The sequence below is a fragment of the Prosopis cineraria genome, unplaced genomic scaffold (assembly GCF_029017545.1).
Source record: "Prosopis cineraria cultivar Desert tree isolate PC_DT_omini unplaced genomic scaffold, ASM2901754v1 PC2, whole genome shotgun sequence".
NCBI classification, from domain to species: domain Eukaryota; kingdom Viridiplantae; phylum Streptophyta; class Magnoliopsida; order Fabales; family Fabaceae; genus Prosopis; species Prosopis cineraria.
The window spans coordinates 13,487,169-13,505,962 of NW_026555333.1; the positions used below are offsets into that span (position 1 = coordinate 13,487,169).

At 32.5% G+C, this 18,794-nt stretch overlaps 1 protein-coding gene across 1 annotated transcript; it reads right to left on the reverse strand.

Annotated features, from left to right (window-relative positions):
- Positions 1 to 245: 245 nt before the first annotated feature.
- On the reverse strand, positions 246 to 5,635 carry LOC129302494 (phosphoinositide phospholipase C 2-like). The gene is given in 10 exon segments (XM_054941433.1): positions 246 to 650; positions 1,199 to 1,285; positions 1,385 to 1,537; positions 2,276 to 2,393; positions 3,155 to 3,384; positions 3,491 to 3,736; positions 3,814 to 3,949; positions 4,261 to 4,355; positions 4,357 to 4,458; positions 5,220 to 5,635. Coding segments are annotated over 10 exon segments (1,767 nt in total). The 5' UTR covers positions 5,526 to 5,635; the 3' UTR covers positions 246 to 356.
- Between the last annotated feature and the right edge of the window lie 13,159 nt (positions 5,636 to 18,794).

The following is an 18,794-nucleotide window of genomic DNA, read 5'->3' on the forward strand; positions in this document are numbered from 1 at the left end:
TTACAATAAAAAAATAAATATTAATGATTACTTTAGTTTAAACAATTACTATTTTTTTTAGCAATGATTAGATGAAACAACAAATTACAATTTTTCTTGTGCAAATTTTTTCTTCACTGATATTCAAGTGTTATAAATATCCACAACTACTTTAGTTTAAGCAATGATTTTTTTTTTTTTTCATGACAATGACCATAATAGGCCTAACAGGTCACAAACTGAAAGATTAAAACAACGAATACAGGTAATAAGAAAATACACATAAGTTTTATAGATTAATTATTACACCAGTAAGCACATCTCAAGATATTTATACAGTTACTACAAGCACTTGTCTACTACTGTACACGATAAAATCACAGAAACTCAAAGCGCATAAGGAGCTTCACGGAGTTGTACTTCTCACCCTTGCGGCTATGTAGTGGAACTGCTCGAATTCCACTTCTTAGCTCGGGAACAGGTAGGCATGTTTGGCCACCAAAGTCATCTTTTTCTGACATATCGTACTCATGAACTTCTATTCGAAGCACTGCCAGTTCTGGAACGGTGAGAGGCAATTCGAATGTCTCGTTCCATGTAGGAAACCAATTGTCCTCTATTGCTTTTGTCCTCTTCATCACACTATCACCTGGTACTCCTGCTATTCCCACCTGCATCGAGATTCATCAAAATGAAGTCATGGCATGAGTGTGGTGAAGATGAAAGAAAGGACTAGAACTCTGTTTTAGTCCTCTGTCAAATTCCCAATTTAGTTCCATTAGAGTTCGGTTAGTCCTTCTGTAATCTATTGGCTTGGCACATGGCACATCCTACATCCATTAGAGAACGTGCCTTGTCATTAAATTTATTAGCAAGTTGCTAATATAGAGGCTAGACTAGACTGACATGCACAGTAATAAAAACCAAACTTTAAAGGGGATCGACTTGAGAATTGGTTCATTTGTGACTATAATCGGGTTTTATGGCAAAGGAGAGATAGATAAGATCCAGCCGAGGTAGTTCATCATATGCAGCATCTATTGCTAGGATGAACGTGGTCACATGAGGGAGCCAAGTACAGAAGAATCAAGTGCCAAATGAAGTAACAGTTAAATGTAGAATATGGGATTCAGCCATGTGAAATATTATGATGCAACAAATCATATCATCCTCTCTTTTCATCCCTAAAAAATAAAGGAAAAAAATCATATTAACTCACTCTTGTGTAGAAGTCCGGAGGTGAGAATTGATCGAAGTGGGTTTGATGGAAATCATTATGCCATCCTTCTCCCATGTATACGGTCACCTAAGCAAGAGTTAGAGAAGTATCAAACACAACTAGGATCAGAACCTCGGAAACTTCACCTGAACTAAACTCTATAATGTCTCCAGGCCAAGCTCTCACCTTCAATGTAGTCTTAACAGGTAACGTAGCTTTAGGATCAAAGAACTCATTATTCGGGAAAGTCTTCAGTAGGAAATCTGGTTTTTTAACATAACCACATCCACCATTGGCTTTAAACATTCCTTGCATCACCCAAAGTGATCTCCCATAACCCTATCATGAAAGAGCCCGCATTAAAAACTGACAAGTAAACTGTAAACTCTTTCATGATCGTAAACATATCTTGGTCAATAACATGATTCACGCATTAAAAAACTGACTAGTGAATATCTTTCATGATCTTAAACATATCATGGTCAATAATTCGTAGTCTTTATTGGATATAGAGTATTTTCCTATAGTGTACATGCTATGTAATAAATAGGGGAATATGAATTAATTCGGAAGTTAGGTAGTTAATAAGGGTTAAGGGTATTAAATAACTATAAATAGATGGGTTGGGTTAGTTTGTAATCAAGGGCTTATAAGTTACGAGAAACTGACTTCTGTTTTCTCTCCCCTCTCTCCCTCTTCTCTATGTCCCTCTGTTTCCCTTCTTTCTCTCCCTTTCCCACCTTTCTTATACAACAGTATAGCTGCAAGTAGCGTGAATGCAGACTTGCTTCCTCATCTACTGAAATGACGCAGACCTTAGAATACACTAACTTCTAACATTGAATACACCAACTTCAAACATCGAAGTATAACATCATAGCTTAGCAACAGAAGGACTGTCTCCAAGTGTTTTGGTGATTGAACTCACTCGTTTAGCGTCTCCTGTTGGTGTTTCTAACGTTATAAATCCCTTCACTAATCACCACTCATTCATGGTGGCGTAATTAATGAAACCCAAGACATCCTTCAACAGTAAGAAATTAAATCAGAAAAAAGAAAGGACGTAAGAGCTAAAACCTGCATATTAAATGCAACCATTTGAGCTCCATGCATCCACCCAATTAGTGGGTTATAATTTGATGAGTCAATGCGTGTACCTTTTGGATAGACCCTCAGGATATTCCGCTGAGTAAACCTGCAGTACACCAATAATCAAGAAATCGATACTTCGTCATTTCTCTACTTATACATTTATATATGTCATCTAACAATAAATGCAAAAAGTCTCCAAGATTGAAATAACCACTAGATATGCCACCTGAATTATATTATTGCACACCCAAATTGTTTGTCATGTAACCACTTCGTTACCGAGTATATAGCCTAAACACTCATCACTTCTTGCAGGAAATACGAAGTCAGACCACAATGCAGAGTGCCAAGTGCCAGTGTGGAGCCTATAAATTTCACTTGGGGAATAGACACTTCAAACAAAAAGACGGTGATAAGACCCAAATAAAAGTCAAACTTGGCCACTTGTACATTGGCACAAAGAAAAGAAGTATTCCTTTCATTTCAAATTATAAGACACTTCTATATAAAATCTCACATACCAATAAACCTCATTAAATATACTTAACAATCTTATCTTTCTAAAATAAAAATATAAACTTTCAAAAAAACTCATCATTTAATATATTAAAAAGAAAAGGGGCAGAAATTTATTATAGAAAGAGAAAAGATAATATTGAAATTGGTGCATTAAATGAAACCTTAATCTATCCAAAGTTTCTTATATTTTGAGATAGAGAAACTCCTTCAAAAGTGCCTTATAATTTGGGACAGAGGGAATACAAATTTAGAAGAAGCTCAAAAGTTATAGGACGCTAGCTCAAGTCATACTGCTAAAATACTGAGTTCTTTTACGATGAACCGTTTGGAAACATTTATCAATACCTGACAATTTCTTTGCCATGAGTTACAGACATTTTCTCAAGCTCTTGCTCACTTAAGCTTAGACGTCGCACTTTATCAGGATCCACTTTCAGAAGTTCATCTATTCCACCTTTGGGTTTTCCAGCATGTATGGCAATCAAACGCCTATATTCGGGAGCTCCATTTTGATGTGACTTATCTGCTTCATCAAGATCCTCCTCTTCAATAACCTCTTCTTCATCCACATGGTTCTGCAGAAAATGGTAAACAAGAAAGTCATTCATTATAACTCCCACACAAAACTAAGCTTAGTGGCAATCTATATTTTATATGCAGCATGGCCTCAGAGTCTCAGACCTTGTTATCAGCTAAAGCGCCAGCTTTCAAGCCTGGGACTTCCTTCCCCCAAGCTTCTTCATCACCTGAGGTCTTTGCCTTCAGTGTCTCGTCCCCACTTTCCTTTACTTCTTTAGCCTCAAGGTACTCCTTAGGCGGTTTGGTTGATATAATAATCCTCCTTTTAAGTGATTCTGGAGAAGGAAATTCCTTCAAGCATTCCGTGCCAGGCAAAAATAGAATGTCTCCAAATGTTTGAGTGACCATCTAAAAAGTTGGAGCAGGAATGGTCAACTACAAGAACACATGCATTTTAAATCCAACACAAACACAAAATATCTAACCTTAGCCACTTTAGCCTGCAGATCTGGAGTAAGATGGTCTTCTAGAGTTATTACAACTGGATATTCAGACACAGAAAAGGCATGCTCCTTAATGGACCTCAGACATTTGATAAGCTCTACAGGAGCAGTCAGCGTCCTACGAAAAAAATATAGATAAAGTATTATAATAAGTTGTTATCCCCCTCTTTACAAACTGATTTAGGCCAACATAAGTTTTAAAGTGAAGAGAAGGGAAGGCTTCATCCATTCTGACGGGGTATCCTGCCTTGCAAGGTTTTGTTATTTTTCTAAAAGCAATATATGCTTACACCTCATGACAGCAAAAAAAAAAAAAAAAAAAGCAGAAAAAGACAATTAAGATGATTTTAACGTCTGTTGCCTTGGCTTTTATGAGTTCTACCTCTAGAAGAAAGAAATAAAGGAAAAAATCAGAAAAAAGCTTCATACCTTCCATGAAGAACATGCACACCATCCTTTGTATCATTGGGCCAAATGTCCAGCTCTATCACTCTTACACCTCTTTGCAGGGCACGTACAATGGGGAACATCACTGCAATCACTACTGAGTTGATTTCCAGTGAGGTAGGAATTGTGTCCGGTGAATATGAAATAATGAGACAACGGTGCAGTCATATCATGGTGTACCTAAAAGACAAGAAAGAATTAGACGAAACACAATTGTCAGAGGACTAAAATGAAAAATATATGGAAGTTTGACAATAACTTGTGAAGGTTTAGATAAAACCCTTCTAACGGTAGATTGCTAGAGGAAAGGTGCCACAAGAGTAGTTTCCTCAATTGACAAATAGTAACTGCAATTGACTACGTTGTTAAGAGAAATGCATATCCGTAGATATGGTTATATCCGGTGTAGTGTCTGTGAAGTTAATTATAAAGTAAATGGTTGGATTCTTATTTCCATCAACGCAACCTCAGTACTCAGCACTTGAAAAAAAAAAAAAAAGCATTTGTTTTCAGATTAAAGTTTGATGCATTTACCCATACTTGAGACAATTAATTATCATCCTGTTCTGTCGTCGTTTCTTAGAAAGTTAAAACGCAGCCTCAATTAATCATCGTTTTGCCTATGGGTTCAGCCACAATGCACTTTAAAAAAAAAAAAACTCAACGGGAATTATCATAAAGCTGGGCATTAACATCATCATCAACAATGAAAAAGTGAAAGAACGAGCTATAGCACAATAAACCACGTGCGAGTACTGAAATAGTTAGAACATGGAAGCAGAGGACAATCAATGATGAAAAATCCATTAGAAGTGCCACATGGAAGGTAAACGATGCTAAATCAGAGCTGCCTGATGCTGTCGGCGACACAAATATTAAATTAGACATGACAAAATGGGGACAGAAGAAGGGATTAAAAAAAAAAAAAGCCAAAAAGTTACCCCAAGAGAAGGTGAGAGAGGTTGGTTTTGATCACTGAAGAGATACTTGAAGAAACCGTCAAGAGCGAGAACCCTCCGATGAAAGCTAATCATATGCTTGAGGCCGTCGATGATGGCCTGGGCTTCATCTTCTGTGGCCTTCTCTTCTTTCTGGACCTCAATCAAGAACCTCTGGAGGTGAGCAGCAGTCATAAAGCCATTCTCAGAGTAGTGATCAAAAAGCGACTTGATCTCCGGCGGTGCCTCGGAGCCACGAAGCCTGAACCCCCGGTGGCAGCAGCAGACTCTGTAAGTCTGTTTCGACATGCGTGCCACCTAACTCCGATAAGTAAGGAGAGGAATGGTAGAGAGAGTATGTGTGCGTTAAGCTGTCAAGGAGAGAATGGGATGCGCGAGGAAGGGAATAAATAATGGACGAAACCTTTTCTTATGAGTGGAGGAAGTAAAAGCAGTATAAATGTAGGAGAAGGCCACTAGCAAGCAGTACGGGGTGGGTCCTACGTGGTGGGTCTGACAAATGAGCTCTTTGGCACATGGCAGCAACTCAGTTCCCACATGGGTCCCACATGCCTCGTCGACCTCGGGGTTTCTCCAATGCCTCACTTCCCTTTATTTTCCTCTGCTTCTTTATAACTATGTCGCTTTGATTATTATTGAAATCTCCATCGTCCATTTATATTTGCGATCCTGATCGTTGTATCCTTATCACACCTCACACGCCAGCTCAATCCTCTCCCTCTTGGCATCGCTCTCCTCCTTCATTGCCGACTCACTGTTGGCATGCTTAATTGCCGGAGCAAGGAGCAAACTCCGATCACTGCACTGATGTGCTGCCATGGGATAGAGAATTTTGGGTTGAAAAGGCTACGCAGCGTAGAATATTGGGTGATGGGCCTTTTTCGACAGTATTGGTCGCTGGCTAGATAAGCTCAGAAGTGAGTGTTTAAGCCTAGATACACGTTCATTTGTTCGTTTTCTTTGGCATGTTTGTTTGAATCGGCTATTGTACTGGTTGACTGAGGAGGCATCAAAGTACTTCAATTCAGCAAGGAGAAGTGAAAAAAGCATTGGAAGTGCTTCAGAAACTTGCTATGCCTGTAGACCTTCAGGTACTGTTCAAGTTCTTATGATTTTGTTTATGAAAGTTTATTTGTCTATTATATCTTACCTCCTGAGCTTAAGTGGTTGCTACGTCTATTATAGATTGGAGTCAATAATTATTGTTTAAAAAATCATATGTAGAAAATATTGGGTTTATTATGCAGTATAAGTTTTGCCCAGACCTTATTGCCCTCGAGCATGTGAGATTGTGGGGTCATGGATGGCTACGGAGAACCTGAACCCAAGGAAACTGATTGCTGCAATGATGCATTATTTAGTGAACCTCCTTTCTCTTCCTTTTTTTTTTTTTTTAAGATTTGAGTTAAAGTTTGAATGAAAAAAGTAATTTTAAAATCATTTGAGTTTTAGATTCAACCTTATTGATTTAAATAGAATTAATTGGAGTTGTTTGAGGCATCTAAATTTAATATTTATGAGTTTACAAGTTTGGATAGTTGGGAGGACATTAATGCCCGAAAATTGAAATAAATGCAGAAGTTGAAGTTTGTTGGGAACCATTAATGATAGTTTGAGGGTTTAATAAAGTTATTAGGAGCTAAAGAGAGTTAATAAATCTAATAGGTAGGGTTAAATGTAAGAAATAAGGGTATTGAGTGTTTTAGCAGTAGAAATTAAGAGTTGGAAGTGTATATTTGATAACATTGATGAATTTGAATTTGATTAATTATAGATTAATCGTTCGGGTACTATTTTGGCTTGGGAAAGCAAGCTTGGCAGCCTATATTGAGAGGTAAATCATTTACCTCTCAAAAGTTTGACGTAATCAAAAAAACTCTATTTTTGATAGTTGTTTGTTAATTGAATTAAAAATGTGCATGTTTACGTGGATGGTTGAATTGTGAATGTGAAAGCATGTCCTAAACCTTGATGATTGAATAAATTGTGAATATGCATAATTGTGTTTTGACTTGAAATGAAAAGTTAAATTCAAAATGATTTTCAAAACTATGAATATATATATATATATATGTATGTATATGTATATGTATATGTATATGAATATGTCATTATATATGATGTGATGATTATGTTCGAAAGAAGACATTGATGATTTAAAATTCAAAAGGGAGAATATTGTGATGATAATATTGATGCTCATTTGGGTAACGTATTATCGTAAGCCTAATGTGTTGATATTGAAATAATGAAATTCTAAAATGAGCAAACATTGTAAATTGCATGATCGGTTGGCAGAAGTTTGCCTGGGGAGAAGAGTAGATAAAATCCATATGGTATATACAGCTGCCTACGGGTGCACAAAGGCATAGTCTTATCCTACTCTTTGTCAAAAGACTGTCTTATTATTTGTCAAGGGATTAAAACCCATCTATCTCCACTTATTTATTGATACTCCAGAAACTCAAGAGCAAGGTATAATATCAAGCAGGGCTTCATCCACGTGACAGGGCTATCTAAGCTCACCAATTGTAATTTGTAATCCGGCTAAAGATTACAGAACTTACTCTTGGATCACGAGTTCAGTTGAAAGATATAAAGAGGGTATAAGGTGGAATCGATCATGCATAAGTGTCTATCCAATGTGTCGCATGGTGGTTAAGTTTGTGACAAGTCATTATAGTGAATGTGCCATTATCATGTAGTTGTCACAATTGTGACAATGAGCAGGGAACTAATAAATTGGGTCATTGTCATATGTCTGTGTGTTTTGTGTTAATGTACTCTGTGATTTAAGATGAGATATGTGAAAGTAAAATGAATTATGGAATTATAACTTGTATCACATGTAATTAAATGTTTTTGAGTAATTAACTCACTTTATGTATTAAAGTCAATTGATCTACAATTGTAGAGGGTAGGTATACCTTGATTATTGAGTGGCTAAACTTACGCTTCTATTTCAATATTTTACAAACTCTAGCTTTGGTATGAAAAGGGAAAAGGCTTCGAGGCTTTGAAATTTGAGTATTCCTACTGTAATGCCTTCTTAATTTATTTATATTGTGTAATGATTAATTTATTGTCAATTAGATTATATTTTACATACATTTGCACTTTTGATGTTTGTGATTTTCTTAGAATGTATTTTAGCCCCCAATTATCATTTGTAAGTTGTTTAAATGTTTAATAAAGCCAAAATACTAGTACAAATGTAGAGGTATTGATTTGATTGTAACTGTGGATGTTGATTGGATTATACAATGCTAAAACCCCCTCCTTTTATTTTTGATATATAGGGGTTGAGGAGTAAAAATTTATTATGATTGGAATTAGCTGCATATGGTGTGTTATACAGCTAGTCTTAGATCCATTAAGTATTTTTTGAATGTTAGGAATGGCATTTTGCACATACGTGGGGTTTTAGATATCCTTATGTTGTGAAAATTGTGAAAATGATTGAAAATATATTCAGGTGTCCAACTTCTTTATGTGACTTAATTTGAAAGTAAAACCCACGCCGTTATCTAGCTTGTGAAAAGAGTTTTTTATAGACACCTAGATCATCTCATTCAGACATTAGACGGAGAAATGGGGTACGTCAAAAATTGCTCGAATTTATTGTCAAGTGACACCAAAGATGCTATTTAATAACGTGCAACAAGTCGGCGCCGCAGTGCTTGACATAGAGAAGAAGCCACTACAGTGCACATGTCGCGGCACATTGCTCTGTTTTTTAATCTTTGACATTTTTCAATTATTTCTGAATCATTTTACTCCTTTGAGGTATCTTGCGCTTCTGAAATATTATTTTACTCCAATTAAAAGTTTAACAAGTGATTTTGATTTATTTTAAGCTATGAAAAACTTGAAACTCCATTTTTACAAATTACAAACTTGGTAATCTTTATTGAGGTTAGACCCTTGATTACCTTGGATTTGCTTACTGATTGTGATTAGATAAGAGAGATATTTCATATCATGATATCATTAACATGATGAAGTTGTCTTTATTTTAAGAAAAAAATAATAAGTCTTTAGAGGGAAAAAGGATTGCATAATCAAAACAGCATTGTGATGGCATTATATGCAATTTAAAAATGCTGAATGAAGTTACGTCTTTTGCTTTTAATCTCTAATTAAACTTTGCTTATAGGAAAGCTATGTAAAATACTAATATATTCCTATTCAAATGTTTTGAACAAAAGGACTATATGGATAGCATCAGCACATTATTACTTGAAGTTTAAATATGAATGCTTTTGTTCTATCAGGTGAATCAAAACAGAGATTACATCTACAAATTTAGACCATTTTCATCTATATACTTAAGGCAAATATTTTATTCCATTTGTTTTCCATATGATGTATCCTTATTTAACAGCTTTAAAATTTTACTCTTCTTTGAATATAACACAACCACTTGTAATATTTGTCATTCACATTCTTCATTTTTGCTTTGTTCTTTTGAAGTAGTAGTTCTAAATCAACCCTCTCAATTTGTAAATTGGAACATGCTACTGTCAATCACAGTAGCTTATGGCATTGCATGTTGCAACTTGATAAAATACTCTATTTTATATATTGCAAATTATGCAGATTATAGATTGTGTCTAGGCTTTGCAAAATGGGAAGAAGCAAACTTACAAGTATACATGGCAGCATTACAAGAAAATAGCAACCACCAAAACAATAAGCAAGCATGACAAAAAAGAAGAATAAAAAGAAGCACCAACCCACAAGCATATATTGGTAGCTAGCTTGACAAAAAAAAAGGTATCTTGTTGCTTGAGCTTAGAGAAAGATGACTAAAATAGTACTGAAATGAAGATTTCATAGCTTAGGATTTGTGTGCATATTTGGATTTGTATTTGTAACATTGACACTAACATTAACATTAACATTGTAACAGTTTATATTCAAACAATATAATGAAATTCTATTGTAATAGAAGTTTCAATATATTTTTATATAGCGATATAATTTACCTTTTTTAAATGTTTGAGTAAATTCTATTGCTTCAAATGTTTAACAAAAGGGGCCATATAGCAATGGTGCTGGCATATTTGATACAGGGGGCCATATTGCACTTGCATTAGCACATTTGACACAGGGGGTCATATTATACTTGCATTAACATATTTGACATGGGAGCCATATTGCACCATAGTTGATGATCTAGCTACTTCCAATGTATTTTTGATGTCCTACAACAGTATCAATAAAATGTTATAAAAAATTATGCTATTAAAAATTCAAAGTAAAATATTTATACCTTTGAACATTGCGAAAGCTTATTAGTATATTTTTTTGAAGTTTTAAATTTTTTTCTTTTTTGACTTATGTTGTTATCAACCTAACTTGGAATAATTTTTTCACATTCTCTCTTCTTGAATCTGATGCGTTCACTATCATTCTTACCATCATCATCATCAACATCCCCTGCACTATTAACACTATTTGATGGGTGTTTAATAAGAAGTTTAGACACTTTCTTACTATAACATCATCGTCTTCATTTTTGTCTTTCTTTCCTCTCTTTTATAACGTAGCATCACGTAAGTCATACTCATTTTGGAACAAGTCAAAAATTAGTGGAGTGTAAACTTAAGAAAGTTGTTGAAGCATGGGTGAATTCTTCAAAATCAACCTTGGCAACTTCTTACGTGAGTCAAAATCACTCTTCAATTCATTATACTGCTTATCCACAACAATCTGTTCAAAGACTTTGAAAAATTGATTGATATTTAATTTAGAATTTGTGCATCTTTTTATAAATGAATTGATACTTTTACTAAGTTGTGTGCTTCTCATGTTAAGAGTCATTGAGTTCTTCATATAACACACCGCCTTTTTTTTAACTTATAAATAAACATCAACCATAAATTATCAACTATATTGTATTTTGATAATAACGCTTTATATGACTCCTTAAATGCTACTTCTTCATTGTAATGATACATGCACCAATTAAAATCACTCAAAATATGAGAGTCATCTTTCATTAAGTTTTCAAGATATTTCATCCCATTTTTATTGATATGGAACGTACACAAGCCATGCTTTACGTTTGGTATTTTCTCTTCTATGACTCATGCTATTGCAGCATCTTCATCAGTAAACATAGTAAATGGCATTTTTTGCTTATTTGCATGCAAAAAAGTTTCATAAAGCCATTTAAAAGACACAATGGTCTCATCATATAGTAAAACAGTACCAAGTATCATACTTCTCTGTAATGGTTAAAACTTGAGAAAATGGAAAGCGGTTTATTGTCTCGATTTGTAAAGTATGTTATATCAAATGAAATGACATCTCAAAAAGAAGCATAATCTATCAATATATGTGCATCAACTTACAACGAATTAGTTATTTGTTCTTCTAAATCCATTTGATAAGCATGAAAAATAAAGGATTTTCTATTAATTATTGCGGGAAATAACGAAGTAGACACCCAGTTTCACCATAGACCATATCTCTTTGCCTTCTTGATCTTCGATAACTATTTACATCCTCTTCAGTATACCCCACATTAACCCTCCCTCTTGCATATTTACTCATTAAATTAAAAGAGGCTTTTTCCTTAATCCAAGTATCTTCAGCAACCTCTAAAGCATAGCCTTACACTTTTGGTAATCTCCTTTATGATGCTAACATATGAATAGTTTTTGAAAGGTCCAAAGGATGATTATGGTCTAAAAAAAGTTCACTAATTTTATATCTTTCATCCTTTTTAACTATCATTCTCATTTCACACCCCGTTTTTGTTTCTTTTTGAGATTTTTTAGTTTTAGAATCTCTTTTATCTAGTTTTGTAACTCCTTCCTTGCAGCAAATATATTTGTAATATATTATAGAATCATCTTTCTTGCTCTTATTAAAGTTTTGTTTTCTAAACTAAATCTAATTCTTTTACCATATCCAATGTAATATTTCCATGCCTCTTCTAGATCTTCAAATTCAAGACCAAGCATTGGAATCAAATTTGTCTCTATTACTATAGCTAAAATGAGATCAGTTGAGAAATAAATCAATTGAAACAGGGAGTAAGCAGCTAAAAAATTAATAAAACATTTATAAATACTAAAGTAATGAAACAGAAAAAAAAATCAAAGGGAGAGAGCATCAAAAGCAAAAAAAATGATACTAATATGGAAATGAAGCCAAATGGATTAGAAGATAGAGAAAGAAAGAGATATGATCTACTTCTTAGGGAAGGTTTTCCCAATATCTTAAAAAACACAAAAATGAAAGACATGGATGGATAACTAATATGTGGGAGGAAAATGAAGTTGTACCAAATTACAAGCCAAAAATCAAAACAACTCTTTGATAAAAAATATGTTCTTATGAGAATGTCGACTTCTTACAACCTCACTATTATATTGAGCAAGGCATAATATGATGCTAAAGAATTTTTCTCCAAAATATCACCATCTCACTCTTTGGAAGAAAGAAAAAAAAAACTTTGGCTTTTTTATAGGATTAAAGTATAAATCTACCCTTGAAGGTTTTTCAAAGGCACAATTGATATTTTAAAGTATTTAAAGGCACAATTTTACCCTAATGTTTTTAAAACGGTACAAATTTTCCCTACTGTTACTTTGACCATTAACATTAACCTTTTGACTGTCAAACTTAAATCTCTAGAAGCCATGTCACTTGCCAATTGCCACATCAACTCTTCCTCTTCCTCATCCCACCTTCCACCACGCACGTCGACTTACTACCTTGCTATCCCTCTTTCCCACTCTACCTTTTTGGATATTCTCTTCCTCTTCCCTTGAATTGCAGGCATCCCAATCAACCTTTGAAGCTTGAGAAGCTCATTGCATCACCTATAGGCAACTGCACATGAATACTTACAGATCTCCTCTCCTGCTATCTCGTGATGCTGTGTGATACAGCCCTAGCAAATTCATCACCATTCATTCAAAAAGGATCTGGGTTTCTCTTTGGGTTTTGCCTAGTGTTGTGATGCACTGATATCTGGGTTCTTCTGTGCAATATACTGTGATTTAGGTTTTGCTCTTGGATCATCCTTCATGCATGAGCAAAAGCTTCTTGTCCTTTTTAAAAAACTCACTTGTGAACTCTTACCTATCTGAAACTGTTATGGACAAAGCTCTTCCTCTAGTAATTTGAGATTTTCAACAAAATCATGTCGTGTGGTGTTTGGAAGCCACCAAAGCTTGTTAAAGCAGCTTCAATCTGAAGGAAACAGGGGCAAGATAGACACAATGATGATTTCTTGACTGGGGTAGTTTTGATTTTGATTTAGTATTCAAATTTAAAAGTTCAAATAATAATCTGTTACAATCAAGTTGAGTAGTTTCATTTTATTTTTTGATTTGGGTTTTGATTTTGATTTACTGTTCAGATTCCCTTTCTTTATTTAGTGTTCTTGTCATGAATTCGAGATCTTTGTTGTTATTGGTTGGGCTCCTTTTTTTCAAATCTTTACATGTATCTCTAATCATAACAAGTGGCAAAGTTGATGACGTTTTGATATTAAATGGTGTATGTGTTGTTGTGATAGAAGTATGAGAAGGGAATGAGGTGGGTATGGAGGTGGGAAGAGGTGGAGGAAGATGGTGAAAGTGGAGGTGCCAAGCTATTTAGAGATATGCCTGGAGTGGTGGAGTGAAATTGATTCAGATCACCATGTTCTTGTTGTGAATCATGATAGAGTAGAAGGTTGTAATGCATGGCGAGCTATCTGGGGATAATGGATATACTAGAGGAAAGGGGAAGGGGAAAAGGGCTTTGACACATGGATTTTTTTAAATTTTTAAAATATGCCATATGGTATTTTAATGGTGAAAATGTTAAAATAAACGATCAATATGATCAAACCGTTAGCTCGAGGCCAATTTTATACTATTTTTAAAAATGTTAGGGCAAAATTATACCTTTAAATACTTTATGACACCAATTGCACCTTCGAAAAAACTTTAAAGGTAGATTTATAATTTAACCCTTTTTTTATATGATGGATACCAAAATGGAAACGTTTAATTTAGTTAGTGCAAACTTAGGTGTAGATTTATTGAACGATTAAGATTGAAGAAATGGAGGATAAAAGGAGATAAGAGAATGGGAGAATCCTTTTGCCTATCTCTGAATCCCCTGTGGCATCGACCAATTCTTTGATATTATTTTTTATTCACTCATTTCTACAAGGTCAAACCAAATCTTCAAATATTATTGGAAAAATATTAATCAAGGACCACAAGAGCGTATTTATATTAATCAAAGATCAATAGATTTTGAAATTCTATTGTAGTTTCTTGGTACTTGACTAATATTAATTTTTATGTAAAATGATCAAATTGTTCCTAAAATATAAGATAATAAAAAATAGTCACCCTCATTGTCATTAGCCCTGGCCATCAAAGACTTTGCTACCATCGGTTGGTCATTGGAGCTTTAGTGCCAATAATACTTCTTTTTTCTAAAAAAATTGGTAAAGTTGGCCAAAAGGGTTCCCACTACCCTTTAACCACATAAAAAGTTTGGCCACCAAGTTCATGTAATTATATATGGCATAAAATATATATAGCAATTAAGTTTCTAAATCATTTCCATATTATAACCTAAAAATGTGTTGTTAATTTCAAAATAACACTTGTTATTTTACTAATGTTACTTGTTGATTTAACATGTTTAATTACAAATTGAGAATTTTAAAACTTCATATATTTTACTTGTTAAAGTCTAAATGTATTATTGTTAATGATGAAATTGTTGTTGTCAAAAAGAGAATGGATACTTGTTGATGAATTACTACCACTTATATAATTAAGCCTATATTATCAACTTTTTGTTAAAAATCAAATGGATTATTATTAATTTTAAAAGAATTGTTATCAAAACTTGAATGGATACTTGTTGACGAAGGACTAATACTTGTATAATAAAACCATCTTATCCCTTTTTTAACTTGTTAAAGCTGCAAATGAATTGTTATTAATTAGAAATCCATTATTGTGAAAACTTAAATGAATACTTATTGTTGATGATTGAAAGAATGAGTCTAATAAAACAAATGTATAAACAATTAGCCATTCGGGTTTTGACAATAACAACTTTGAAACTAACAAGTAATAATAATCCATTCAAAATTTAATAAGTTAGAAAAATGGATAGGATGATCTTATTTATACAAATGTTAGTCCTTTATTAACAAGTATTCACTCAATTTTGATAACAGCTCATTCAAAATTAACAATAATTTATTTAGGTTTTAACAAATTAGAAAAATAATATGATGGATTTAATTGTACAAGTGTTATCAACAAGTGTTTATGTGGGTTTTGACAATAACTCATTCAAAATTAATAATAATTTATTCAAGTTTTAATAAGTTATAAAAACTAATAAGATGAGTTTAATTATACAAGAATTAATCCTTCATGAACAAACATCTATTTTAATTTTGATAACAGCTCATTCAAAATTAAAAATAATCCATTCAGTTTTTAACAAGTTAGAAAAATTGATAAGATGAGTTTAATTATATAAATTAGTCCTTCATCAATAATTATCTATTTGATTTTTCACAACAATAAATTCAAAATTAACAACAATATATTCAGTATTTAACAAGTTAAAAAAATGGATATGGTCGGCTTAGTGTACAAGTGTTACTCCTTTATTAAAAAGTATCCATTTAGGTTTTCACATCAACTCTTTTAAAATTATCAAGTTGGTCCCTCAAATTTAATTTTTATCCATGTCATCCTTTAAATTTGCGTTAATTATCAATTTGGTTCTTATTGTTTAAAGAGATAATAACACGATTAAAATTTATTGAAATGGATAAAGGAATACTAAAGGTAGACATATAGATTAATGAAAAGAATTGTATTTATTTCGATAAGAAAAAACAAATTTGAGAATTCAAAATAAGAGACTACATTAATAAAAATTAAACTAATTCGATAGGTCATTTAGCCACATATACATGTTAAGACATCAATATAACTTACAGATCAAATTAATTTGATAGTTAATTTGCGTTTTAAAATTTAAAAGATTAACATAATAATTTTAAAAAAATTGTAAGTGACCAAATCAATCAAAATTAAATTAAACTTGTGAGACTAAATTGATAATTAAAGCAACTTGAATTAAAAATTTTGTCATTCCTTTCAATTACATACAGAGGCAAAAGCCCAGAAGTTGAAAAAAGAACAAGAGAACAATTAACTCATATCCCTAGAACTGAATCTGAAGTTATAACCCATAATGATTAAACATTCAAGGGTGGTTCCATAATCATGTGAGCATAGCGCATTGCATGTTAGTCAATTTGTAGAGGCATTTGCTTTTCTGAAAATGTGATTATAAGAAACCTCCCAGTCTTGCATAAATATTTTTCTAAAATTGTCAGCAACACTAAAAGTCAGGTAAAACCGATCCTGATTTTTTTGAATGTTCTCTGTAGCTTTTATTGAATCAGAAAACAAATTAACTTTTCTAAAACCAAAAGTCCAGAAAAGATTTAACGCTTCACCAAGACTCTCTTTTCATACATGCCATATTTTGGACAATAAAATGGCATGGAAGTAAATACAAGGTAGTTAATTAGAAGTTTAATGAGCTTGGCGATTTCCACGTCAGAAAGGGACGATTCAATTGAAGCTAATTTTGGCGTTACTCCTATGTAAAGAAAAAGAAAGGTTTTGCGTTACTCCAATGATTCGTCGCTTTAGTTAGTTTTCTCATGCTTTTTTGTTCTTTGGGGGGCACTTGTCCAATGATGAATCTACAAATTCTAAGTTTCTCACTCCTTCTAAGAACTTGTTAGTTCTTCCGTCATCTAAGCATTTAAAACTTAAGTGCAGTTATTTTGCCGTGAATGATAATGTTATATTTCAGATAAAAAATGATAATATTGTAAATATAAATATTGATTGATTAATGTTAGATTGCGATTGGATTGATGGATTTTGATTTTTAATTTAAAATTTTACATTTCAAATATCATATTTAAAATCTTTTGCATTGGTTGTTCAACAAATTGCAAAGAAAAAATAGAGATGTATTAAAATACGAAACAAAAAATTAAAAATTAAAAATAATAAAGTTATTTCTATTTTTAATCAACAAGAGATAACAATGAGAAATAAGAAAATCTATTAAATTCATAGAGATATGAATCATAAAAATAAAAAGAGAACGGGACATTTGAAATGGTTAGTAAGGTGTAAAGAGAATTTAAAATTATAAAAAATTATAATAAAAAATAAACTTGGATTTGAATTTTTGAATTTTTATATATTCAAATGAGGAATTTGATCCAAATTTAAATTATCATTGATCCAAACCCACCAATCAAGTAGCGTTTGGTGCATTTCAAATCTCATATTTGATGTCCATGTATTTAAAATCATTTATTTGAATGATTTAAAAAATTTTAAATGAAAAGGAAATATGAACTAAGATTTAAAATAAAAAAATAAAAATGATAAGTTTATTTTTATTTTTTAATCAACAAAAATTGAGAAAAAAATACAAGAATCATAAAAGTATCAATAATAAAAAATGTAAAAAAAATAAAATGTTTAAAATGATTGATATTTCAAATAATTAAGATGCAGTGAGAATTTGAAACTATAGAAAAATTATAATTTCAAATGAATTTAAATTTGAATTAAATTTAATTTTATAAATTTTTGTGTATCTAAATAAATAATTTATTCAAATCCACCCACACTAGACATATTATAGATTATACATCCTTTAGGTAAAAAGGACCTAGAATGAAGCCAGTTTTTTCCTTTACTCTTTCTCATTGTGCATTCTACTAACTGTTATGTTTTGTTAGCTCTATTTGTTAATAGTGCTCTCATAACTATTATTATTATTTTGAAACTGATGGAGATAATTATATTTTCAAATCATTTAAAGAGAAACTCTATTAGATATTCTTGTTGTGGACTTTAACTTATTATTAATTAAAAAATAATACTATGCTAAAAGATCAAGACAAAATTATGAGTTATTATCTCTACATACAGTGAGTGATGTTAATCGTTGATAAAATCAACACTAAAAGCCAAGAAAGCAATTAGTCAACTCAAATTTTGGAGGTTCTGCTTGACATTTTTGCCCTTTACGTATTGTTTAGAACAAAGAACAATCAAATTATGTATATTAACTTACGAAATGGTTTGCTAACTTCCAAATTTGATCTGGACATCCGTATCAATTGTTAGATATGATTGTAAACAGTATGTTAATTAAATTCATAATGAATTGACCTCAATTCAAAATTAATAAAAAAGTTATGTTAATTATAATCTTGATGTCACGTCCTGCGCGTGGCATGTCTACACATTATATAGTATCACATTGAATCCCTCTCGCTAATGGCTTTTATTCTCTTCAAACGCAAACATTAAATTTCTCCATTCAAGTGCAAATTTGAATAGATAGGAAATTCAACCCAAAAGGGGTGGGGGGGAATACAGATAATTTTCTTTAAAGAGTTTCATGGAAGTGCTTTTAAATGCAGCAGTCTATTTCCCATCATGGTAAAGTAGATAGAGA